Source organism: Lepidochelys kempii, chromosome 6 (assembly GCF_965140265.1).
Source record: "Lepidochelys kempii isolate rLepKem1 chromosome 6, rLepKem1.hap2, whole genome shotgun sequence".
NCBI lineage: Eukaryota > Metazoa > Chordata > Testudines > Cheloniidae > Lepidochelys > Lepidochelys kempii.
In genome coordinates, this window is record NC_133261.1 from 53,037,224 (window position 1) to 53,064,594 (window position 27,371).

Here is a 27,371-nt window from a genome sequence, read left to right on the forward strand (position 1 = left end):
AACACCAGCTACACTTCAAGCGGTAGTGAGGTTCTCAACCATTTCAGAAAAAAATCAACCTGAACTCAGATCTTACCAGGTAGAAACTAGTGATCAAATCATAAAATTTAGATCCAGATTCAAATAGGAACATCTCCAAAGTCTGCGAAGTTCTGGATCTGATGTTCTGGTTCAGATCCATCATAACAAGGTACGCCAGAGCTGTAAAGTTTATATCTGGATCCAAATTGAAGAGTTCACCCCAATTTTCCATAAAAATGCTCTTGCCACTTTTAGAGGACTTTCTAAAGGTTCTTCATAACTTTATTTGTTGAACTTCTAGTCCATCATTGCTACAAAAGTATAAAAAGAGTAAATTCTAATTCACTTATAGATCACAGTTGTCTATCAACAATACACCGATTACACTTTAACATAAGGGAGGAATGAACTCCACCACTAAACAACACTGATGGAGCAAAGCAGGGTCGGTAGTGCTCTAGCTGCCCCCTTAGACCACAATCTCAGCTAGGACGATCAGTTTCAGAGGTGGCACTAAAATATTCAAACTCTCTCTTTGATGAAACCCAGAATGGCACACGACAAATCAGCTAATTCTTTTGCAAAAATTTTTATTGAAACAGGCTTTTCAAGTCTCTTTGACCCAGCTGGTGAAAGAGAAACGGAACTCCACTCATAACGTCAAAACCAGATTTCTGACACAGATTTCATGTGGAGACGTAAAGCTATTCGTATTTAGGTTGGGCAGTGAAAGCCACTGCTGAAACCTTGCACAATCTCCTTAAAGGCTTGGATATGAGGATGGGGGGGTTATTCAAAGGGTGACTGAGGAGGAGAACAAATTCCTGAAAAGCTTTTACAAATGATCATTTTGTTGTTTCCTGCTGTTCTAAAATGACATTTAAAAAAAGAGAGCAAGAAGAGGCTGAAGAGCCAGGGAAGCACTGATATTTTGCAACCAACAGGCCATATCTTCCTGTCAGTTGAAGTCAATGCAGTCGAAACAATGGTATGTTTATTTATCGCTTCTGTCTTGATAGCACAAGCCACTATTTGTCTGCCAGTTTATTCTGTGGAGCCAGTTGTGTCAAATGAATGAGGATGGGTGCTGGTTATTATGATAGGTGTGACACACAGAAGAGCTGATAAAAATGAATCTTTATTGCCTGGCTTTGGTCATATAACATGGAACCAGGTTACAAAAGCTTCCTCCCCATGTCCCGTGACAGGGGTCAGTATCCACTGACTCCACTGGCTACTGGTGACTGTCGTGATTCTCATTAAGCGAGACCCAGCATTATTTCTAATCTGTCGTAGTACACTATGCCCTTTAAAAACCTAAACCACAGAATGCACCAGAACAGCCACACAGTGACTTAGACATTCAATTTTTGCTCACAATTTTTGCACTTTTGGGGAGTTTTTCCTCTGGTGGACTAGGATTTGGCCCAACTTCCCAATGTGATGGGTATCATAGAAGTATCTATAACTAGTTAAGAGAGAGAGTTGGAAAACATTTTTTCACAATAGTTGGTTTTGGGGGGAGGGGGTGGGGGGAGTCTTCCGCTTTCCAGCTACATTTTGTTTCAACAGAACATATCCATCCAACTCACATAACTAGAATATTCCCAGAACCTTTCTATTTCCATGGACACACATTCTACCAAGCCCACCCAGCTTGCCTCTATTATAAATATAAAGAGAAGTTAGCACCTCTCCCTACCTATGGGATTTTGTATTGACATTAATAATGTTTCATGAGTAATTGTTGCCAGCAAATCAGATGGGAATCCCCTCACCTTCCACAAGGGGATTATTAAAGAAGGACAACCACACACAGGAGCAAGGGGAATTATCCTGCTCACTTTATTTCAATCTTCTTCTCTTCCCCCGTCTTTCACGTCTGAGGTAGCTTAGTCATTTCTGGCCACTGTCACCAAAGATTGGATTACCCTTTATCCTTGACACAGTGTCTGTTGCTGCACTCGGGTGGTTCCAGTACAGGCCGTTCAGCGGATTAAGCTGCTGCTTTTATTAACTAGCTGTCCACTGGTCTTTCCTCTAGGGACATACCTTTTGCAGATTATTTTGCATTTACCTAAATTCTTCTAACCATTTGGTCTCGATACTTCCCCATGTTTGATCAGTGTCATTGTGTCATTGAGCCAACTTCTGCAAAATCTATCCCACATAGGGTCCTCAGAACAAAGGTGACTCCCATTTCAAAGTGCCCCACAAGGGTGGACATGTGTAAATGAAAAAACTCTGCTCTCACTGCATGAGCCACTTTTCCTATCTTCTTCCTTCCAGTGCTAAGCTGCAACGAATACCATAGCATCCCTTTGGGCCATTGCTCAGTCTTGGAGTGTGTTTACCTGATCCTGTTCTCAACAATCAGGCAGGTGATTGACCTAGTGAGCCCTGTTCAGCCTATTACATGGATGTCAGCTACTCCCTGAGGCTTTGCATTGAGAAGGGTTTCAGAAGACTGAATGCTGAAGCTTGCTGTATGCTGCCAGAGCTTTCAGTCCCTCAGCTTCCCTCCACCCCCGGCCACATACATTGTATTCTTCCCCATGAACAGAGTTGCTGGCTGGGTTAACACTTCACATAAAGAGACACAGTGAGAGCTTCAAAAGCTTTTCAATTCAGCTACTCATCAGGCCAGGACAGATTCCTAATAAGGTGCACAATGAGGCCTCCCGACAAATTCTCACCCCTTTGCCTCATGCGCTGCATGGATTACCATGCTTGCAGCCACCCAGTCTCAAATAAATACTATTAAAAATGGGGTGGAAATAAAGTGCAGACCAGTGCTAGCACACTAAGAGGTGCATGCTGAGTAGAGAAAACGGAATCAATTCATCCTACTCCATAGCAAAAACGTTAGGCCTAGGAGTGTAGGCAGTCTTATGCAACATCCCCCACACCAGGTTTCTTTGGATGGAGGCAACTTTTGTTTTCCATCAGCCCTTTCATTAGCACAGTGCTAGCTCTCATTGTCCAACTGTTCCTGCTGTGATTGTGATTGTATTACAGGGAACAGCAAGTAGACAAGTGGGTTCAGTAAATGCAGAAATGGGGCAGCAGATTAGCTACTGCGTGTATGCACGTTTCAGATTGTTAGCTGCACCCTTAGTTATTAGTAACGGCTGAACCCCAATAGGTTTGGCGCTCAGGTGTGGTTTAGCTGCAAAGATTACATGAACTAACTGAACTTCTTGAACTAGATTGACGGCTCATGTGACCCCATTAAATCTGGGACATTGATGTGTGTCCGGGGTCTCGTATGTCTTACTTCAGGGAGGGATTGGGAAATCCTAATGTTAGCTGTTATAGATCCTGTAGGATTTTCCTATGGCAAACCAGCACACACTGGTCAGCCTCCTCTGCTAAGAACTCTATGGACAGGTTTTATAGACTTGCCACTTACAAAGAAGGCACAAGACATGTAGCCCACTTCAGATCAGAAGGCAAAACAGGAGCTACCAGCATTCCCAGTGTTCCTTTGCAGGCAGGCAGAAGGGGCAGGGAGTAACGCAGAGGGGAAGGTGTTACCCCTGTGTAAATGAGATCAGACTCAAGCCTAATACGTTTAATAAATAGATTGGAATTTTGGAACCCAACTTCTTTCACTACAAACATTTAGCACATCATATTATTCACTGAAGGAGAAATTGAAAATGTTTTTGTGTGCTTTTTATATGGGAAGAGCCTTCTGTATCTGCCCTATATAAACAATTTTTTTAAAAAGCCCTACTGATCTGAAATGTGAAGCAGCAGAAATAATTAGAGCATTTTCACATGGGTAATACAGCAGAAATGTAACAGGTTTCTACCATTTTAAACTGCTTACTCTGCTTCCACATACTACTTCAAACAACTATCTGACTGCAAGGAACTGTGCACAAAAATTCCATTTCATCACTCATTCCCAGTTCTTTGGTGCAAAAAGAAACATTGCAAACCTATGAAACTTCAGCCCTAAACTGTTGCAATCAGTTAAGTCTTTGCACAAATAATGGGGCTGGGGTCTACTTTAAAAGAGCTTCATTTTAGCAAGCCGTATGGTGACTTTGTACCTTCACTGTACCTACCTGTATAAACTGCTGTTGGCAACACAGCATGAAAGTTTTTAATGAAGCAGAACAGCGAGAAAAATTAGTGAGACTGAATTAATAAGAATAAAATGCAGTGTGCTTTTTTTTATTCCTTTACCTGTAATTTCTTCAAAAATAGCATGAAACCCATCAAAGTTCTTGGATCCGTCGGACTGGAAGAGAACATGGAGTGAGGTCCCCGTGCTTCGGATTGGAGGCGGCCTGTCATTGCCACAGAAACGCTTAATTATCCTGCTATCTATATTGTCCCCATCCCGGATCTCCACATAATCATACTGGCACATGTAGTCAAACTCCAGGCTCAGCATGGCAAACCTGAGGCAGAAGGACATCAAAATCAGACTACTACTCTCACCTGGCTGGACTGTGTTTCTAATTCAGTTCAGAGTCTACTGCCCCCCTACAGAATCCATCTAAAGGAGAGGATAACAGCTGGATACACTGGAAGGGCAGATAGCTAAATTCCATTTTGGACTTTATTAGTGCTACTTAAGTGGTTGCGTTCTGCATTTAGAAACTATGATGATAGGTCCCTTATAAATAAGACAGAAAGAGACAGACTGGGAACAAAAAGAAACCGCACTTTATTTCAGATCAGAAGACAAAACAGGAACTAATTGTCAATAGCCAGTACTTACACCATTTGTGTAAGGGAGAAGGGACAGGGGTTAACGCATACGGGAGAGGGAGATAACGCAATATCCGGAGGCTTTTACAGTAAACGCTATCTATCCTCTCGCATCAGCCATGCAGCAAGGCTGTCATTAGTGAACAGTATAACATGCTGCTGCTAGCAAAGCACAGAGCCAAAATATTCAAACTGAATATGAATGAAAACCAGACAAAGAGAGCTAATAAAAAAGAGCCTTTGAAGAATAAGCATTTACCCAGGGTGCTGTGCTCTAAGGATTCAAAGCTCTGTGCCTGAGAGAGCACCACACCACTAACCACTCAGCAGAATATTTTAAAAATGTAACTTTTAATCTTCCCAGTCTTCCTGAAAACTCTCAACTCTGTAGACCGTGTTTATTTAAGGGATATAATGGATCAGACTGAGTCTATCATGTTTCCTCTTCAAAGGTAGGCTGAATTGTCTGGCAATCTAACATTTTCTAACTGAAGAGAAGGGGAAAACGCACAACCAGTTTGGTTGTTCAGCATGCTCCTACAGTTGATTTCCCCTGACTGTCCTCTTCTGGGGACTCAGTGCCTTCAGAGCGTAAGGAATCCCATGTGATGTGAAATGGCTGATGTTCGTCTATCCCCTCCCATCAGACTAACATTAATACACGCTCACGTGTCTTCGTTCAGTACTTATTTTTGTGTTTGGAGTAACAGCTGAACCTCAGCTGGTGTAAATCTGCATAGCTCCATTGAATGAGCAGTTGAATGGAGCTGTACCAAGTTACACCAGAGGAAGATATGGCCCAGAGTTTTTGTAAGGGTCTGTTGGAAGGTGGATTAGAAAAAAATGGCATCTGCTTTCAATACACATCAGAGATTAAGTCACGTCAGTTTCACTTAAACTTCATGAGCAAGTTGGTGAGTCCAAATTCCAGTTTTGTCTGACATCCTATTACCTACCCATGAGATATCAAGTTACCAGCATGACATCATCGAAACAAGCTCTCTTTGGCTGATCAACCCCCAGGATTGCTCTTACAGAAGCAATAATTTCATACAAATTAACCTGTTCATGCTTGTCACACGTCTGAAGCCAGGTGAAAACAGGATAGAGTTTAGGGCCCCTACCTACAAATCCTGACACACATTCTTAACTTCACTTGCATCAGTTTCCCATTGGCACTACTATACTACTCATGTGCTTATAAAGTTAAGCATATGCATAAGTGTTGGCAGGATCAGGGTCCTAAGACCCATTTCTGGGAGACACCTCTAACCAAGGGTAGATCTGGGCTCAATACCTACTTGTTTAGTATTTCATATATGTAGAGAGAACCTAGGTCTGTAGAAACCATGTTACTGAAAATGCAGTAGAGTAATTAATATCAAGGAGTCTTAGGCAAAGTTCTGCATTGGAGCCACAAAGTGACAGATAAATCGTGCACAATGGTCTCAGTAGTTGGTCCACTTCAAAAAAAATCCTTGCTGACAAAAAATATGAACAAGCTAGTGGTATGGGAAGGATTACTGGCTTCTGATCTGCATTGTTTGAGTGTAGGAGTGAAGTAGCTAGGAAATGCACAAGGCCTCATGGCTAAGGCGCAGGGATGGGAGCTGAGAGACCTGGCACAGGATTTTCAGAAGTCCTCAACATTGTCCTAACTCTGCTCCCAGTGGAGTCAAATGAACACTTTTGAAATCTTGGAGTCTGTTGTTGGCTGAAGCACAGTTATGGGCAAGTGATTTAACGTCAATTTTCTCACCTGTAAAATTGTGGCTATTTTCCTAACTGCCCTGGATATTATAACACCAAATTCCATAACGTTAATGAAATGCTTGGAGATCCTCAGACCAAAAAGGAGCATAAAGTACTGTTATGAGGTGATATTAGTGAGTGCATTGAGAATACACCTCTGCAAGGAAAGCTTCTTGCCAAAGGAAAAGAACAATTCCAAGATACAGCTCTGTCACAGCATTAAAGAAAATGATTGTGAGTTGTGCGTTTCCTAGAGTGCTTTATCTCATCCAGTGGTGAGCTGGAGCTGGTTCCCACCAGTTCGCTAGAACCAGTTGTTAAATTTAGAAGCCCTTTTAGAACCAGTTGTTCCACGAGGGACAACCGGTTCTAAAAGGGCTTCTAAGTTTAACCGGCCAAAAGTAGCGCCTTAGGCACAGACTCCATGGGTGCTGCAGCCCTGGAGCACCCAAGGGGAAAATTTGCCCTGCTCCACCCCCGGCCCAGCCCCAGCCCCAGCCCCAACTCACCTCCACCTCCTCCCCTGAACGCGCCGCCCCACTCTGCTTCTCTGCCCCCCACCCCAGGCTTCCTGCAAATCAGCTGTTCGCGCGGGAAGCTGAGGCAGGCTGAGAAGCCGGTCATAGCTTCCTGCTCAGGCCCAGGGAGGTGGAGGTGAGCTGGGGTGGGGGGGCGCGAGGAGGGCTGACTGCGCCGCAGCAGGTAACCCGGGGGAAGGGGGGCACGCCAGGGAACCGTTCCCCGCCCCAGCTCACCTCCGCCACCCTCGGCCTGAGCGGGAGGCCGCCGCCTGCTTCTCAGCCCTCCCCGGCTTCCCACCAAACAGCTGATTCACGGGAAGCCGGGGGGGCGGAGAAACAGAGCGGGGTGGTGCATTCAGGGGAGGAGGAGGAGCAGAGCAGAAGTGAGGTGAGCTGGGGCAGGGAGCTGCTAGTGGGTGCTCTGCACCCACCAAATTTTCCCCATGGGTGCTCCAGCCCCACAGGGAGTCGGTGCCTAAGGCGCCACTTTTGATATGATCAGTGGGGGAGCAGCCGCTCCCTCTGCTCCCCCCCAGCTATGCTCTCCTTCCCCTAGGAGCCAGAGGGACCTGCCAGATGCTTCCTTGGAGCTGCCCCAGGTAAGCACCTCCAGGACTCCCCACCTCACCCCCCCGGCAGGTGCCTCTGGCTCTTAGGGGTGGGGTGGGCACCCACTACGGTGGCCCATGAGCCCCTTCTGCCCGGTTCTGGGGGCAGTCTGGGGACAGGGAAGGGGGGTGGATGGGGCTGGGGGGGGGAATCAAGGAACGCAGGGGGGGTTGGATGGGGTAGAAGTCCCGTGGGGGCGGGGGTGGGCAACAACGCCCTCATGGGATGAGGAGGGAACCCATTGTTAAGGTTTTGGCAGCTCATAACTGATCTCATCCCCTGATGTGACATGGGCTGAGGGAGCATGATCAATCACAAATTAAAGAAAAATGAGGCTAGAAAATGCACACACAAACTACGACAGCAACCTGGGCACCATTTATCAAAGCACGTCTGGTCAGCCAAATCCCCTAGAACAGCATAGCACATCTTAAGTCAGGAGATGATTTATTTTCAGTTCTGTGAGATAAAGAGAGTTTATAAAAGCCTCTGCAACAGGGCAGTCTGCCCTTTGAAAGCCCTGGCTGGGGGGAGAAGAGAAGAGAGAGAGGGAGCAGCTGACCCTAGGCCAGAGAAGCAGCCCCACAGACAGGTGCTGGGAAACAGCTGATCAGCACTCCTGACTAGCCCACACTCTCAGCTGAAATATAAAGGAGAACTTAGCAATGCAGGGGAAGGATATTTGCTGCTAAATAGGACTAGCTGGTAGATCCCCGTCCAAACTTCTAACCAGACTGTTATCAGTGTGGTGTTTTGGGGGTTTTGTGTTTGGTTTGGTTTTTTTGGTATACTTTTCTTGCTTTGTTTGGGAAGATAATAAAAAGAGCCCTGAAGAAAGGAACAGAAACCGGACCTGGCTGGCTGGCTTCTGCTGGTGACTAGGGGTGACTTGTTTTCTTTCTGCTTCACACAGATGGGATCCCTAGCATTGCTCTGTGGCAATCACGCAGGGTTTGTTGGGGCTATGTAGAGACCAGGAAGCATGGAATGCTATTGTCAGGAATCATGCTGACTTGGCAAACCGTTTGCTAACAATTACCGTTGGGAGCTGAGAGTAAGAGTGGCAGAGGGAATCTGCTTGTTTATGTGGAAGTGGAGTAAGCCTAAAGAACCAGGCATAGGCAGCAGGGCCAGCATGGAAGGATTTGGTGGAGTTTAAACTCCTGAGTCTCCTAAACCCAACACTGGGAGCTCCCTCATCAGACGCTGCTTCTGGACACATTCACCCTAACAGTAGGACCCTGTGTCAAGGGAGGTAGAGGGTTAGTACTGAATTTGCTGAACTGTGTGGGGAATGGCCACAATGGAAGGATGATCAAATCAGCTAGAAGGAAGCTCTCACAAGGGTAACACCATGTTTCCATTCAAGTCAGATACCTTGCGCCCTGTGGCAGCAGTAGTGATAACAATTTCACAGTGCTGGAGTGGTAACACAAATTCCCAGGCACAGAACCATCACTCTTCCCCCTGGAAAGGGAGGGGACAGAGTGGCCTACAGCTGCAGGTGTAATTCCTAGCAGGGTTCTACAGTGCTCTTGTGGATGACACCTTAAAAATAAATACCCTGTCTACTCAGCCTGGCAATTAAAGATCCCGTTGCACTATTGGCAAGTGTAGAGGTTTTTCCTAATATTCTTCTCCTTTTTTTCTTGTGCATTGCTGATCTGTGCCAGTTGGCTGCCATCCTCTCACCCCAGAGATAGCTGCATTTCACTGATGCTGTAAAACATAGGACCCAATCCTGCCCCCACTGATGTGACTGAAAGCAGGGTCAAGCCCGCCGTTTGTGAAGCACTTTGGCATCCTTAGGAATGAAAGCGCCTCATACATAAATGTAAAGCAATATCATTCATACTCTTGTTGCTTTTTGCACAGAGTGAGCTACAGCCCAATCCAACAATGCACTTGTAAAAGCAAAGGAAATGTGTCTCATTCCCATTAAGAGTAACACAGAGCAGCATCAGTTGTTTGAACACCAAACTCCCTGTACCATGTTATAGGCACTGCTTTATCTAGCCACTCCTGAAGGTACCTACAGAATCTTGCACTTGCTCTGAGGAGGTTTCACCACTGTTAGTTTTGTAATTATTGTTGCTTATAACTACACAATAGTGAGCATGATAAAGGGACTGGTGTTAATGTCAAAGGAACCCCCAAATTTATTTTCTCCTTGAGTGATTTTCCTTCCTCTGAGTTAATATTAAATCAGATCTTTAAATCTGTTGGTTAGAAATGTGTTTGTGCACCGAATATTGCTTCTTTGCCTGTTCTCCAAAGCTGGTGAAAGATTGATGTGAAGCCTTTAACTCAGGTTCTTATTGTAGTTGCTGGTGGGGGCTGAATCTGATCCCCTGCCAAGCTTCCTGCTGTATGTGTGAGCTCTTTGCCACACACATTCAAAAACAAAATTAATTGCACCAAGTGAAGGCTCTCCAGCACTGGAAAAGTAACCCTGATGAAGGGCTGAGGAGATTGAGCCATCGGGGAAGATTAAAAGGGCTAGATACGTAGATTGACTGAACAACTACAGATATAGGAAGCTTATAGGCATCGAGGATAGAAAGGAATTATTTAGGGTAGTTCAAGAGGACGTCACTTGAAGTAATTATATGATATTTAGAAAGGGAAAATTTAGGTTGAATATCAGGAAATACTTCCTGACTATGAGATCTGTTAAAGTCTACAACAAGTGGTCGGCACCCCCTCATGTGAGGCATTTTCCATCTCCATCTGAGGGATTTTCCCTCTCTAATTTCTGCTAGTCTACGGGGCCGGGGGAATGGTACATTAATGAGCATGAGCTTCAGAGCCTCACCAGTTAACTAACTGTGAATTGTTTTCACACAGATTCAGAGTAACCTGAGCCAGTTTCTCCCTGCCCCAAAACACACCTGAGTTTTGTCTTCAGTGAATCCATTCTACGCTAGCCTGGTGCTTTCCTGTTGGACCATGGGATGCTCTGACCATAATGGCACTTAGGGATATATATTGCTCTGGATATCTCTAAAAATGTCCATTGGTATCAGCGAGTGTTCCAAGCAGGAACTGAAGGCAGAATATGGCCAATAGTGCAGCATTCCCAGATCTCCTGCTGGGCCAGGTGCCAAATATGAGGTACCTTCCTAAGATGGGGGCAGCACTTTCTTTGCCATAGAGCCACCAGAGTCTGACCCACCTGGAGATCAAAATATGATTCCCATCTGATACACATGCCACCTTGCTTCATACAGAAGACAGAATTTGCTGAAATTCACCTCCCACTTACCTTAATTCGATGATAAACCCAGGTTTAACATGAATGGTCCATTCACAGTGTGCATTCAGTGGGTAGCTCTCCAGCAAAATCTGACCTTTGGAAGCCCGAAGAACCTGCCCGCATCCTGAAGAGGAAAAGTAAAAACAGCAAGTCCATTAGAGACCTTCATTCAGCAGCTCAGGGAGAAGAGGCCAGAATAGAGAAGCTTGACATACTAACATCTGAGGCAACTTCCTGAAGGACTAAAATGCCCTACTATATCATTAGTATTATTATGCTACTATATTGTTTCAGCATTATCTAGAAAGTCAACACCCTTCCTTTAAGCTTATATAGTATCACCTCTCCCCATCAGCACCAGATTAATCATAGCTAAGGTCTGGACTCACCAATATTTGGCATCCCCAAGTCCTACCATAAAGTGTGGGGCTCCCCTAATCCCAGTTCCTTCCCACCCCTCCTTAGAAAGACTCCTCCCCTCAGTCCTTGACCCCTTTGTCCTCTTTTTTTCACATGCCGACATGTGGATGTGGCTAAGAGGGAAACATTTAACCTTTGTAGTCTCCCACTCAGGAACTAGTCAGAGCGAGCCTGCACAGCTGGGGCAAAGTAGATGGGATACGGGAAAGTTTTGAGAGGGACTGCTGCCTCTGGAGCACCACTGGATCCCTTCCCAATCCTGGACCTAAATCTCAATAATCCATACTTGATCTGCTCCTCTTCCCCACAGCCTGGAGTTAAAGGAACACTTTTAACGCAGAGGACTGGGAATCAGGAATCCTGGGTTCTATTTTCAGCTCTGCCACCAAACACCTTGAGCATGTCACTTAACTGCACTATACCTCAGTTTCCCCATTTGTAGAATAGGAATAATAATGCCTATCTCAATGAGAGAATCCTTGTCAAGGATCATCCTAAAGGACTTTATAAACATTACTTAAGTGAAGGTGCAAAGTTATGTCATTAGATACCATGCAGATCACATCTTTTGATACTTAATTTCTTGGCTACACCTTTCCTAATGGAGTCCTACAGCTTATCAGGATTTTCATTAAGCATTCTGTTAGTACACTGCTGGATGATTCTGACTGCATCTTCTGTTCTAGAAATTGCATTGTGAGTAATAACATGTCTGCATTGGGGGATTATGGGTAGGGTGCAGACCAAGCGCAGGAGAGAGAACTGTTGGGAAAGGCCAACAGACTGTAGTTATGCTATGGAGAAGGGGCCAAGAGACTTCCCAGAAGCTTTTCAGCCTCTTTAGTCCATTCACTCCTTACCCCATTCGCTACTCCTTGACTGAGAATGAATAAGTTTGATCCATTCCCAAAAAGGGACCCTGAACTGCTCAGTGCACTCCCTTCTTGACTGACGGGGCTGTAACTGTAAGTGGCATTAGCCATAAGCCATACTTCCCTTTGGAGGACACGCAAGTATGGAAGTGACCTGATTTTCACAAGTGCTGAGCATCCATAGCTTCCACTGAAGTCAGCCTCTAAAAATCAGGCCTTATGTGTCTGAACTACGGTGAGAGACATGGGAAAACTGAAGGTCAGTTGCTCCTGTTTCCTGCTAAGAATTGTCTGTCTAATAAAACACCTTTTGTCAGTTTACCCTCAGCTACCCTCAGTTAAATGGAACCTGATGAAACAGCAATCCAGCTCCGAGGAGTTCAGCACAAGAGTTTCATCCTACACTGGGGCTTAGTTGGTTCCTCATGTAAAAGATGAAAATTAATTACTACACTTCTGTAGGCCCATTAAGATGCAGCTAGGATGCCAGAATCGCACATGATAATGTGCCTTCCCACAGCAAGGAGAGGGACCTTGCGCTGTTACTGGCTCCTGCTTCAAAAACAACCTGAGACAAAGCGGTGGGAAATCTTCAGATGGCATGACATGGTTCTTGGATCACCTCAAAGAAATCTTCCCTTTTGTAACCAGGGGTTTTTGAGCTTCCTTTGCACTCCTGCCTTTCACAAAAGGAAGCAAAAGAACTGGTGCAAGAGAATGCTTATGTGCAGGGCATACTAAATGCACTTTTCTGTTTGGATCAGTACAGCCTCAACTTCTGAACATCCACGCCAAGGAAGTAGGTTTGGCCAACAAAGCAGGCGGTCTGAAGGCTAAAGAGGAGCCATTCAGAGACTTCCTCAAAACAAATATTCTCAGATTTGCTTCTCTGCGTGAAGCACATCCGAGATCAGATCAGATCTTCACCCTGCTTTCTCCAGCTCATCTAGCAGACATTGTGCTGCCTCCCCCAGACAAACAGCAGGCGAACAACAGCTCTATCACCTTCTGATCAAATGGGATCTTTTTTCTTCCCCTTCTAAAGCTGTGGAGACCTGGAAAATTCTCAAGCGTAATTTGTACCCCAGCCACTAATGCTGGCAAATCCGGCTTCTTTCAGAAAAAAATAATCCACTTTGGAAAAGTGTCAGCATCAGGATTCCTTTCCTGTCTGGAAAAAAAAGCTGCTTTCAGCGGCACATAAAGATTCTTCTCTGAGGCCTGGAACTGAAAGAAAAAACAATTCGAGCCCTTTGAGTTCTATCCCATTATGAGAGTTCATACTGGGGGAGGAGACATCTGGTCACAGTTCCGCACCTGTTGTTTGGGTTTCCCAGCATCACTGTGGGGTTCCATCAGGAGCCAAGACAGGAGACAAAGCAACAGTGATAGAAATGTTACATCCACTGGCATTCAGAAATTTGCTGGGGGGTGGAGGGAACGAGAGAGAGAGAGAGAGACATAGAACCTGGGTGGCTCAGGAGGACTAATAATGGTAGAGTCAGAGGCCTTCACTTCTTGATCACCACCATTAAGTCTAAGTGAATAATGACCCAAAATTGTTCTCTCCCCACTTTGGCACACTGCACAGTGATGGGCTTAATTTAGCCCTACATATTTAAGCAATCAGCCATCTCATCAGTAATATTTTTACTGTAATGGGAGTGTGTGTGTGTACGTGTGCACTCGCCTTCTCAAGAATATTTAAGGATCAGTGTCCAGAGAAAAATTCATATCTTTCTCCTTTATCTTCCCCAAATAAAGACTTCTTAAATCAGCGGTTCTCAAACCGGGGATTGGGACCCCTCAGGGGGTCATGCAGTTATTACATGGGGGTCACGAGCTGTCAGCCTCCACCCCAAACCCTGCTTTGCCTCCAGCATTTATAATGGTGTTAAATATGTCAAAAAGTGTTTTAATTGATGTGTGGGGGGGTCGCACTCAGAGGCTTGCTATGTGAAAGGGGTCACCAGTACAAAGGTACGAAAACCACTGGTCTAAATCCTCATCAAAACAGCCCAGTGTTAAAATGCAGGCCCCAGTGGCTGAAGTGCAGCTGTGTACCCTTATGCACCATTTGAAGTGAATTTTGTCTTCATTTCTCTTATTCTTACTTAATATTGTGACTTCTCACCCAGAAAACTATGACACAGGGAAAACAAAAATCAGTTTGCCTCATTGAGCTTATAACCCATTGCAATGTCTGCTGTCTTTACACATCAAAAGGAGCCATTTAAGAGCTTCTGGACTCCATCTGGTGAGTGGATTGAGGTACTGCAGTGTATTTTACACCACAGAAAAGGGTGCATCTCTCTCCCTTTAATCTCTCTCATCCACATGTATTCACATTCTGTATGCACAGGTCCCAAGTACTCTGCAGAAAAATGGACCTTTACTCCATAGTGAAGAACCCTAGACCAGTGGTTCTCAAACTTTTATACTGGTGACTCCTTTCACAGAAGAAGCCTCTGAGTGTGATGCCCCCTTATAAATTAAAAACACTTTTTTAATATTTAACACTATTATAAATGCTGGAGGTGAAACAAGGTTTGGGATGGAGGCTGACAGCTCGCGACCCCCTGGGGGGTCATGACCCTACAGTTTGAGAACCCCTGGTCTAGTCTCTGACGTTCTGGTATTACAGATGGGAAATGCAATAGTAGCTTCATTTCCATTTAAACATGGAAAGTTTTTACTGCATTAAATATGAAAAGGAACAATACACTCAAGATGGACAGCCCTGTGTTACTTCTTTTGCTCCTGAATTTGATTTGATGTTGATATCCCCATTGTCAGGCTTAATGTGCTTCAGATTTTTTTATTCACAATGCAGATCTGCACTGCAGAACTTGCCTGGGCACAGCTGCATTGGAGACAGTTGGCTGGTTGGTACCTGGGCAGGCATGGAAGGTAGTTTAGAACTATAGGATGAGCACTTGAGCTGAATATTTCTGCTAAGGTGATCAGCAGTGAAACCACTCCAAATGTTGTCATTTCTGCCTATCTGAGGGTTTTGTACAGACACCCACCACTGCAGTATGTGTCATCTTTAAGCTTCAGAGTCAACAACTTATTGAGATGAATGAGGCATTTCATGCCTCTCAAAGCTGTAGTGTCAAGATGTCTTCAGATTTAGGAGGACAACATTGATTCTGCTTTGCTTGTGCTTATTCCCTCCTCTGTTTGCTGTCTCTGAATAGTCAGAGAGCTACACGTTCTCTAGTTGGTCAGTTAGACGGCCTCTGTTATCTTACAGTCTCTGAGCACTTCCCAAGTATTTAAAAACAAAAAATAGCGATAACTCACACAAATATCTGGTCACACCACGTGTAAAGTTTGCACACAGAAACCTGATTACTTGGAGTGTTTGCACCTGAAACCTGATTACAAGTGTTACACTTATCCAGCCGGGAAATCTACATGTGACTTGCATGACCAACCACAACTACGTAACAAAGCTCATAATTCCACCATTTAAGTGTCAAACAGCAAGGCAATTTCCAAAAAATATCAAATAATGAGTAATCTGAGATTGGCTCCCAGCCATTCCACCACCAGAAAAAGAGAGAAAAGTCTATTAAACAAGTAAATGATTCTATAAGTGATTATTTGCTCAACTCTAATGGGAAATCACAGACTACAAACTGAAGTGATGGACCAAAAAATGTAGCTTTAGAATTTTTATTTTATTTTTTGCCAATTACAAAAAAGTTCATATAGCAATCCACTCTCAATATTTTTCAGACAGTGATTAGGGAACTGATTCTGCTCAGGCCATCAGTAAGATTTGACCCTGGAACCTTTTCATCTAAAATCAAGAGATTCTGTCGGTTAAACTAAAAGATTAACTCCTCTAGCGAGAAGCAGAAGCACTCATAAACGTCATATTTGGACCACCACTAGAGGGAAACATAGGACCACACTCTCATAGGGTAGGCTGCAATTCCTTTTGAAGACATTGCTTTTTGTCCTCTGACCAATGGAAATTGTTCTGGTTTTAAGTAACTATAGGGTCTTTTAACTCCAGAATGCAAACTCTAAAGCATCATGCTTGAGGTGTGTATAGCACCCCAGCTGCCTGTGAATTTTAAATGTTCAATACTAGAATAAAATTAAGATCATATGGGAAAAAATGATGTGTCCCACATACAGAGGGTTGACTCTCCTAGCTGAAAAGAAACATTCAGATGTGAGCAGTGAATTTCAGCTGAGAAACCTTAGAATGGCGGTTTCTGCGAGTTCAGCCACAAAGGCCCCGCTTTTTTGGCTCACTTAGCAAAACTGTTCACCACACTGATGATCCTCGTTCAAGGCTAATCCATGTAAATGTGCAGAACATGGATAAGCAGCCATTCATGGTGCTGGGAAAAGGAGTGTGCTCACTAGAAGAGTGCACTCCAGCGTTTAGACACAGCACCGGGAAGACAGGTCACGTTTGTTTCTCTTCTTTGTATCCCCTCAGTCGATTGACACCCTTCTGCTAGCGAGGTGCCCAGAATGAATGCAATATTCCAGATGTGAACACAAGGGCCGTAATGCTCTTTGATTCGATGCCTTGTCATATGGTATGGGCTGGCTGGTGGATTGGGTGGCATTGCATGCATGCCTTGACCCACCAAATTTTAGTCCAAGGAACACATCCCATGCTCAGGGTGGCTAGTCCCTCCTGCTGCTTGAGCCACAATGGCTACACTTTATTTTTAGCATGACGGCTTGATCAGAGCTAGCACAAGTATGTCTCCTCAAGCTAGGAATTATGCCCCCAGCTCAAAGTGTAGCTATACCCTGTGCTGGCAGAAGGAGGAAGGACTTGATTGACCCAGTGGTTCTTTCCTATTTCTACTCTTATGGAAAGTGAGATGGGATCTTTAGTATCAACACAGAGCAGAACAGTCACTGGTTTTTGAAATGTTGACAGAAAAAACCCACGCTGCAAACTGTGAGAAATTTAGCGTATCAGTCTCAGAGGAATGGAGGCCTGAATGGACTCTGCTCAGGTTAGAACTTGCTGATCTAGACAGTTTAAGTATTTAAAACTTGATACTTACACCATGAATTTTTATTTTTATCTACTGAAAGTCTATGGCCTGTGTTACGCAGGTGTCAGACTAGATTATCACAATGGTCCCTTCTGGCCTAGGAAGCTATGAATAAGAGGAGACATGATAAATATGCACAAAATAATGACTAGAACCGAGAAAGTAGATGAGGGCCTGCTATTCATCCTTTTTCATAATACAAGGGCAAGGAGATAGGCAATGAAAATGAAAGGCAGCAGATTTAAAACTGAGAAAAGGAAATACCTTTTTATATCATTAGCCTTTGGAACTCCCTAGCAGAAGAGAACACTGAGGCCAAGAGCTCAGCAGGACTCAAACAAAAAAATTTTCCATTATTTTATATACTCTGGAACAAGACCTGAAATAGCCCCACCATTGTCTGAAATAGCCCCAGACTTTTGACCATCAGAGTAAGTTACAAGGCACTGCATTTCTGCTGTGGAAGGTGGTTATATCTGTGTGAGGAGAGTTTTGTGCTTTGTTGGAGCCTGAGTTTTGCTGTCTGTGGGATAAGCTGCTATTTAATATAATTGTTCATGTAAATCTTCATGCTTCCTCAAGAGTCTCTGTAGGGTTTGGTTAGGCACCCTTTTTATTTTTGTCTAATCCAAAGAAATAACATGGATAACAAGAACATCCAGAGTTACAATAGTTAACGATTAAAAAACGACATCAGGAGATTGGAAGGCTTATAAACACTCATGCTTCAGGGCCTAAGCCCACATCTCACTGATGAGGGCAAGCAGTTAGTTATCCCTCTGAGCACTGCATATTATTACATAACCGCTCCCAGCAGGATTTCTTACACCCTCCTCTGAAGCATCTGGTACAGACCATTCTCAGAGTCAGGATGCTGGACTAACTGGACCACTGGTTTGGTATAGCATGGCAATATGATCCGATTAAGTCACCCCTTCCACTATATCCCCAGCGCCAGCCTGCCCAGTTGTAGGGTATCTCACTGAGAGCACTTACTCATGCAGTCCCCTCCATACCAGCCAGCTCTGCACTCCGCACAGTAGATCCCTTTGATGTAGAAGTCATCTAGTGTTCCACCCCAGGAGCCGTTGTGGCAGGACTTACAGTTCTCAAAAATGGTGCAGCCTGAAAGCAGAGTCACTTTGTTGAATGACATCTAGACAGTTGGTATTGGAGGAAGGGAAAGGAGAGGGAGGAAGGGAGCGGGGGAGGAATCTGTTTGTTTGCTTTTCACAATCCAAAAGAAGCTTGTGATCTTTGTGGTCCTGACTATTGTGGATCTCATCTATCCCTCACTTTGGCAAGTTCAAACTCTCGAATCTGGATCTGATCTTGGTAGCTGCCCTGTATGTCTACATCCCATCTCCCCTGCTCTACACACCCTTTAGGGCAGTGTGAGTTTGGATGTCAATTCAGCATGGCTCCATCCCTGGTTGTAAGTAAATCTAATTTGTTCTAAGCTGGTTCTCCCTCTTTCTACTTTTAACTTTGCTTTCCCATTGCTTTCTGAAGAATCTGAACTCCCCAGCCTCTTTCCCCCTCTCATTTAATAATGCAATGTACAAACCAGATCCAGAGGCTGAGGAAATAAAATCCCCATCCAGAAATGATCTGTGTGAAGCAAGTTATGACTTTACCTTTTGGAGAGCTTCCAGGCTTGCACAGAGAACCCTGGAAACTTTCAGCCCACAGTGTGACCAGCAATGGTGCTACATGAGGCCATATGCTGAACCCATTAGCTCACACTGGTACAGGAGCCGCTTGGATCCCTGAAGAGACTAAAAGCAATCCATGAAGTCAGGCAGCCAAAATGGGCTGCGTGCCCCATTTGGCTCTGTGCACAATGACTGGCTACACATGCTGGCACTTCAACAACCCCCCTGCATGAGAGCACAAGAGGTACAAGGGACAGTGTTACAAACCAACACACCTGGATGGATTAAACAGGAGTCACACTCATTTTCCTCATTCCTGCAACAGGGAATGGTATAACCCACTTTTTCTTTCCCGCCCGGGCAGACACACTGGATCTGGTCATATTCACAGCACTCCCGGCACATGATATTCCATTCAGCTCCAGGACAGTTTTCATTGATCACCATGTATTCTGAAAATGGAACATAAAGTGGGGGAGAAATAATGCATAAAATGCAGAGAATTACCCAGTTCACTAATTATTATTCAGTTAATAGTCAGATAATACAGGGCATGAGGTTGTCCCAGGCCTGCAACATGGCAAATGCCAACGCACGTTGTAACATGTCTGATCCTGCCAAAATGTAAATTGAGTTTGGGTGGTTAAAACACAAAGAGGCAGATTTGTATCGCCAGCCAAAGAGGTGCCCAGCCCATAATTAAGGAAATCTATTCCTTCCGTTCTCTGTTAGTCTTCCCTGCTTCTGCATTCAGAGGGGGAAAAACCCAATTTGAAGGGACGTTTTCACTTTAAAGCTCTTTTTAAAAATCCCAGTCCTTGTTTACTTCCTCATCTCCAATTTAGATTAATTATTCAAAAAGAATTCAAAATATCTGCTGGACTGTTTAATATTCCTGCCATTTTGTGTATTATTTTGCTATTCATGCAGCTTGGAGAATGGGGAGTCCAAATGGAGAGGTCAATTTCACTTCTGGCTTCTAGTCAAGTTTATTTCTTAGTTTCACTTCACTAGCACAGTGCTCCTTTCATTGCAGGAGAAAACTGTTTTTTCCATTGATTTTTTTTTTTTTTAATTTCATTTCATGAAAACATTTCTGATTAGATAAGGATTTTTAAATCATTTTTAATTACCTCTCCCTGCAACACTGTGAGATTTAATCTATCCTGACAGTTCCCTTTTAAGAAACCACAGCTTGAAATACCTTGGATAGTGACTGCAGACTAATACAGTAACTCTACAGATCCCATCTCCCTTCTTCCACCATACTGTCTAAACCCTACAAATTGAAATCTAATGAGCTCATGATGCTGTCAGCGTGTCTCTTAACCAGTTGACAGACCTGATGGCTGTTTTCGTGGAGCCTGATAATAAGAAGTGAGAGAGCAGACTGGAGAGATGAGATGTGAAAGAAACATAATGAGACCCTCTTTTTTCCTTTTTGGCCACAGAATATTCTTTCCCTTTTATTCTGAGTGATAGAATTGCTTTGTTATTGCAACAACCCAGACATTGCTATTAAGGAGCGGAAGTCCCATCCATGTTATGTGGCTTCCTTTTCACACAGTTCCTTTTTGATTCAGTGTGTCTCATAATTTAATTATGAGGTCTGAGTTAACTCTCTACAGGATTCAGTGGTAGTTCTGCCTCACTCAATTCTCCATGGCCTGATGAAGCCTGAGTCTCAGAAGCTTGCCTTTCTTCTTACTAATAGTTAGCCCAACAAAAAGGGACCACCTACAGCTTCTTGATTTTTGTATTTAGCTGGAGAGCTAAATCGCTGTAAGCAAAATTCATCCCTGGTATAATTCCATAGCGCATTCCTTGCTCCAGACACACAAACTCCTGGAAATCTCACCACAGTTCAGACTCCATAGTTAAAGTCGAAAGTCAGTTTGCATTCCATGCCTGATTGTTGCCTACCTTCTTCCCATCTACAACAAAAAAGCAACGCCTGGCATTTGGTGAGGTGGTGGTTTATTGGGTAATTTTCCAGTCCAGTAATATATGCTTTCGTTAAAATCATAATAATACTTAATTCTTATATAGCACTTTTCATCCATAGGTCTTAAAGAGCTTTACAAAGATACGTATCATTACCCCCATTTTACAAATGGGCAACTGAGGAGGTGATATGACTTTTCCCATGGTCCCAGAGCAAAAACAGTAGCCAAGAATTAAACTCAAGTCTCCTAACTTCAGAACAGCAGACAAACAACTGGACCATATTGGGTCCACTAAACACATAACTATACCTCTTTCTTCTACAGAGATATAGATATATGTATAGATTGTCTGTGAACTATATTTTATGCAGATTCCTAAGCAAATTGATTACAAAGGTATAATTATCTGATTTTGCCTGTCCCTGTTCACTGCTATTCACCCTAAGCCAAGACCTTCCTCCTAATTAAAACTGCTCAGCTTTTGACATTCCAATTCAACACATCTCACCATCTGCCATTAAAAAATAACAATGCAAATTAGCTGTCCTAGAAAGCAGCTCATTCCTAATGAAAGCTGAACCCCTGAACAAATACCCGGAAATTTGGAAGTTATAATAAATTTTATGTAAATCGCTTCAGTTTTCCCAAATCAAGCTGGAAATCTCATTTTCTTAAAGATTTCTAGTATGTAGCAATAAATGGGATCTATATCCGTTTAGATTATGCTGATAAATTTACCAATGCAACTGTTATAAGCCAAGTTTAAATCAATCTGAGTATCCACATACAAAGTTGTTAGTGTTTTTAACTAAAATGATATCAAATCACAGCTTTACTTACATTGGTACGACTAGTCCAGACCCACAGGCCTGATTCTTCTCTTTTCACCCATTTGAAATCAATGGGTCTATTTGCAGAGTAAAGTAGTATAGGTAAGGGTTAGCAGACTCTGGCCCTTAAAGAATTGTAAACATCAGATTTCCTTTTCCCTGTGTCTGCTGTTTGCTCGCTTCTTGCACTTAGCTGAGACACTGAAATGGGCTTTCCGTTGATTTATAGCCAATTTAATTCACTTTCAGGTTCTCATGCACTAACATGGGGCTGCAAAGTTTGGGGAGTACACCTGGTGGGGGAATTCGTGGGTGTGGCATTTTTAACCATTTCCTCTGAATTTAAAAAAAAATATAATGGAATCTATTGTTCTTAGGTTTTGTACAAGTTTTTTTTTTTTTTTAATCTACATAAAGACTTGACAGTGTGTCTTTAATAACTCTGGAATCCAGCTTGCTTTACACAGATGTCTCCTCACCCTGTGTAATAAAAGGCGAAAGGGATATTTTGCTTGGACACTTTAAAGTGGACATAAAAAGAGCAACTAAAGAACATTTTTGTCTTGATGAAGGCTACATTGAGCCTTTAGAATAGCACATAGATACTCTGCCCCAGCAGGAACAAACTGTGACTCAGAGAGGCATAATTGCTCCCCTGCTGCTATCCTCTTGCTTTTGGGGGGAGTATGTCACTGCATCCCTTTTTGGGACTCAGTTTACTCCCCCACTCACCCTTCACCATTACTTTCATAATTGAGGGGAGAAGAAGGGAGAGAGGAGGTGGGATTGACTGGTGGAGTTAAATGCAATAAATTAGAAGCTGGACCATTCTGAATCATGGCTAAAATATTTGTGGGGCAGTTAGTGGCTTGACTTTGCTAATAGAGGCACCCTTCAAAGGAGCAAGTCTGACTTGTAGCCAGCAGCTGTATTTCCGGAGAGTGTAAAACATGTCCAGGCAGAGACTTGAAGTGACTCTAAAAGAGCTGGGTTGCAAAACTCCCCATGCAAAATATTTATCTGAAACTTGAAAACAAGAACAAGCAAACAAACAATGGACTAATTTATAAGGTTTTAATTGTGGAAGAAAAGGCCATTAGATCCAGGCACAAACTGCACATAAGAAACCAGCTCCAGGTCATGGAAACTGTGAGCAAGAAAGAGCAATGTTATTAAAGAGTGCAAATGGCAGGGGGAAAGGTGTCAGCGAGTGGGTGGGAGTAACTGGTTGACTTAGCAGCACGTCAGTGTAGTGTGGAACTTTTCACCTCTCAGTCACTCGTTTGAGTCCAGTCCCATTTGGGGGTAGTGAGCTGGGATCTGATTTTTTAAGAGATCTTCAACCTAGCCTTTGCTATTGTGGGTGCGTTTCCAGGTCTATCTACCTGGACTGCAGGTTCAATAAGGTACTTATATGTGTGCATCCTTTTTATTTGCACTCGCGGTTATTAGTTAGCACATAAATGCACCTGTAATGTTGGGGCCATTATGGTTCATAAGGCCATTACATCTGATGGTTGTTCAGTACCCAGCAGGAATGGAGAGATCCAGCCTGGCATCCACAGCTCACTGTGTACTAATGACCCCTTTGTGAGCCATCTCATCAGAGAGCCCAAAGACTCACGTGAGGGTCTCACCCCTCAGGTCGCTAGCCCAAGCCTCCACAGGATCCACACAGCTATTTTCAGCATGCTAACACAAGCCGCACTAATACAAGTCTGTCCACCAGGGCTGGAAGGCTCACTCCCACCTACAGTGTAGACATGCCTATCAAGGCTATTGCAGAGTGGGGTTCAGTTTAGTTTGTCCTGGGAACTGAATTGCTGAATAGGAGAGTCACAGTCTCTGCACTGACCCTAGGACTGGGTTGAAAATGTTGAAAATGCAGGCCTTTGTTCTTAACCTCTTTTTGCCTCTGTAAAAATGATGCTCATATTCCCACTTATATACCATATATCACATTGGGCTGGCACAGGGATGAATCTTGGCCTTTGCATTGTAGCAGCTCCATGGCTAATCATCATGGCCGTCAACCTTTCATTAGCACCCAATATACTCTGCAAATGAATCCACAGCAAGTCAAGTCCTGATGAATGCTCCCTGGCTGTCAGCCTCCAACATCATTTCTCTTTCTTTCCTGCCTAGGATTCTTTTCTTTCTTGTTTCAAATAGACTTATTTCATCTTCACCTTTTCAAAAAGGCGGTTGCCCCCTCCTGCCAAGTGACCTGCTTGTGCCATCCAGCATGGCGTACGGCAGAAGAACTGAAACAGTTTATTGATCGCCTTGACAGAAGTGTGCCTGTTTTTCCCATCACTGGGATGGTCGGGGCATATGCATGACTCACCCAGTTGCCTCCTTGCCAAACCTCAAATGCAATCCTATCCCAAACTGCAGGACCTCGGAGAACGAGGTGAGAAAGTCCCACAAGAAATTATTTTATTACTACTCGGGAAGGTTCACGTCAGAGGGGTTGACAGAACTACTGTTTGCAATTCAATGGAAATGCAAGCATCCAAAGTTTAGCTTTCACTGTATCCTTCTGAAGAGCTGGAAACCTCTCCAGAGAGGGGTGCAGTCTCTCTTTGCACACTCCGTACCCCCACCTCAAAATAGTTCCATGGTATTTCTTTAAATTTTTAAAAAATAAGCTTTAAAGGGTTTGCACAGACAATAAGGTCTTACTGAAATAAGGGATAGGTGGATGGCAGAGAGACTTTAAATCACCAGCTTTACTTAGAATGAGGGCTGGGAGAGCATGTAGCTCTTGAGAATGGGATATGGGCCTGATTCCACTCTCGTCAAGTCTTGACACTGACTTCAGTGATAGTTGGAGTGAGCCAAAAAGCATCAGCATTTCACTGGCAACCTGGTCATAAGTCAGGGGCAACCGGGCTAGTTCCAGGTTGTAGGGGGAGGAAACTGGATGGTTCTAGGGCATTGGGAGTGAGATACAAAACTTCCATATAAACTTTTCAAAAAGTATTAAGCACCTAAATCACATTGAAAATCAATGTGATTTAGGTTCCTAAGTGACAAGGGCTTGTCTACATGGAAAGTTATACAGCTTTTAGCTAAGGTATAGTTATAGCACTACAATTCCCCATGGACACTCTCATTCCCATTTAAGAGTGTGGTTTTTTTGGTAGTACCAGTATACTATACCAGCAAAGTGCTCTGAGGACGGCTGCAGTTTATACCAACAGAGCTGTGATTTTGCTGGCATAGCTTATTCGACACTCACCCACCCGCCCACCCACCCCCCGTCAAACAAAACAAACTATACTTCTGGAGGTATAATTGCATCTATATTAGGGGCTTTTGCCAGCACAACTGTGTCAGTAAGGGATCAAATCTCATCTCACCTCTGACCAAGATAGCCATGCCAGTGGAAGATTATAGTGTAGACCTAGCTGAAGGCACTTTTGAAAATGCTACCCTGCACCCAGATCCAGGTTAGCATGGACTGGATGACAGAAGAGAATGGAAAACTGGGATACAGAGACTTTCCCTGGTAGGTCAATGGCTCCATACTAGCCATGGTTTGTCAGGGACTGGATGACTCTGGGGGATTAGGAATGAGATATTCATCTCTAACTAGTTAGTTCATTTAATCCTGGTTTTCAAAATACACATCCACACTTTTCTCCCAGTAACTAGAGAGAAAAGGGGGCAGTGTCCCACTTCCCAGACTCTTTATACAAAAATGATACATTAATGCTGTCCAAAATTCACAAAAATAGAGAGAATCCTATGGCACGGCTGGATCCAACAGTCAGATGGTCCCCAAGAGAAAGGAAGAGAGTATAAACACATTGTTATTATTGTTTGAATTACTATGATTTTTCAAATCCTACAAGCTACTTCTGCTTTCTCATGGCTCACTTCCTCAGCTGTAAAATCTAGATAGTGATATTTACCCTCCTCCCTAGTCTATGCTTTGAGATCTAGGGATGACATTTGCTAGATAACAGCTAATGCCTAGATCCTATTGAAATCAGTGGAGGTTAGGAGACAAAATATATTTGTGGATCCAGGTCTAAATTGTTAAAATAATAATAATTAATAAGAAACATTCCTGCAAATATCTTGATGCCACTTTTCAGGTAGCAACATCCTCAAATATACTGGACATAAGGCAAAGTTGTCAAGATAAAATAGTGAATTTATAAAAACCTAATCCCATGTTTTAAAAAAACTAAAACCCATATTACTAATCATAGTTTGGGCACTACCAGTCTTAATAATTAAGCATTAATGAAAAATGAAATACTTCTACAGAAATAACTTATTTTTGACTTTTTTTGTATGCTGTAATTTTTTGACCTTCCTTTATTTTTGCCAATGATAAAAGACTGTTCAACTTCACTTTTGCTTACATTCAGTTTCCTTAGCACATTGTTGCAAAATTTATGTTGCAAACACTCCAGGGGACTATGGAAATCCATTTAAAAAAACTGTTTTCATTAATATTAAACAAATCACAAGTTATTTCTATTTTAATAATGGGTTGTACCTAATCTGGAGGCCTAAATTATGTGACAGTTTTCCCTTTAAGTAACTATGTCCATAATTCTGACAATTGTGCTGTGCAAATTAAGTGTTTTATCATTAAGAGTAAGCTTGAATAGATATACTCCCTTTACATCCCTTTGGATGTTTATATAACAAATTCATGTTAGACGGGAAAAATATGACCCTTATTTTATTTTCTTCTTATTCTATGATACTCGTTAACAACTGTTCTCTTGCATGGAGCAAGCTTGTGTCTGAATTTCAAGGAGCAATTTTTAAAAACTCTTCATATTAAACAATGTTCCCTAGTGTAATACCTTTGAAATGACAGGTTTCAGAGTAGCAGCCGTGTTAGTCTGTATCTGCAAAAAGAACAGGAGTACTTGTGGCTCCTTAGAGACTAACAAATTTATTTGAGCATAAGCTTTTGTGGGCTAAAACCTACTTCATCGGATGCATGCAGTGGAAAATACAGTAGGAAGATATATATATACACAGAGAACATGAAACAATGGGTGTTATCATACACACTATAACAAGAGTGATCAGTTAAGGTGAGCTATTACCAGCAGGACCTAAAAGTCTCAATATTACAACAAAAAAACTTCAAAAACAGACTCCAACGAGAGACTGCTGAATTGGAATTAATTTGCAAACTGGACACCATTAAATTAGGCTTGAATAAAGACTGGGAGTGGATGTGTCATTACACAAAGTAAAACTATTTCTCCATGTTTATTTCCCACCCCCCATCCCCCACTGTTCCTCACACGTTGTTGTCAACTGCTGGAAATGGCCCATCTTGATTATCACTACAAAAGGTGGGGTTTTTTTCTCTCCTGCTGGTAATAGCTCACCTTAACTGATCACTCTCATTATAGTGTGTATTATAACACCCATTGTTTCATGTTCTCTGTGTGTATATATATATATATATCTTTCTACTGTATTTTCCACTGCATGCATCCAATGAAGTGGGTTTTAGCCCACGAAAGCTTATGCTCAAATAAATTTGTTAGTCTCTAAGGTGCCACAAGTACCTTTGAAATGAGTTTTTCTCATTTAAAAAAAAATAGCACTGACAGAGGTGAAACCCAACAAGTGGTGATACATTTTCTTTCCCTTTCAGGTCTGTGCTCATTGGATTTAGATTTGCTTTATTTTTTAATTCTATTGTACTTTCATTCTTGATAATATTGCAATCAGT

General features: G+C 43.1%; 1 protein-coding gene across 3 annotated transcripts in view; it reads right to left on the bottom strand.

Moving 5' to 3' along the window:
• PAMR1 (peptidase domain containing associated with muscle regeneration 1) overlaps positions 1 to 27,371 on the bottom strand; it is a 68,595-nt gene that overhangs the window by 34,894 nt on the left and 6,330 nt on the right. For all 3 annotated transcript variants that reach the window (XM_073350663.1, XM_073350664.1, XM_073350662.1), the window contains exons 2-5: positions 19,149 to 19,325; positions 18,215 to 18,343; positions 10,897 to 11,011; positions 4,219 to 4,436 (exon numbers count right to left, since the gene is read on the bottom strand). In XM_073350663.1, the coding sequence (XP_073206764.1) occupies positions 4,219 to 4,436; positions 10,897 to 11,011; positions 18,215 to 18,343; positions 19,149 to 19,325 (639 nt within the window). The remainder of the gene's footprint in view (positions 1 to 4,218; positions 4,437 to 10,896; positions 11,012 to 18,214; positions 18,344 to 19,148; positions 19,326 to 27,371) is intronic.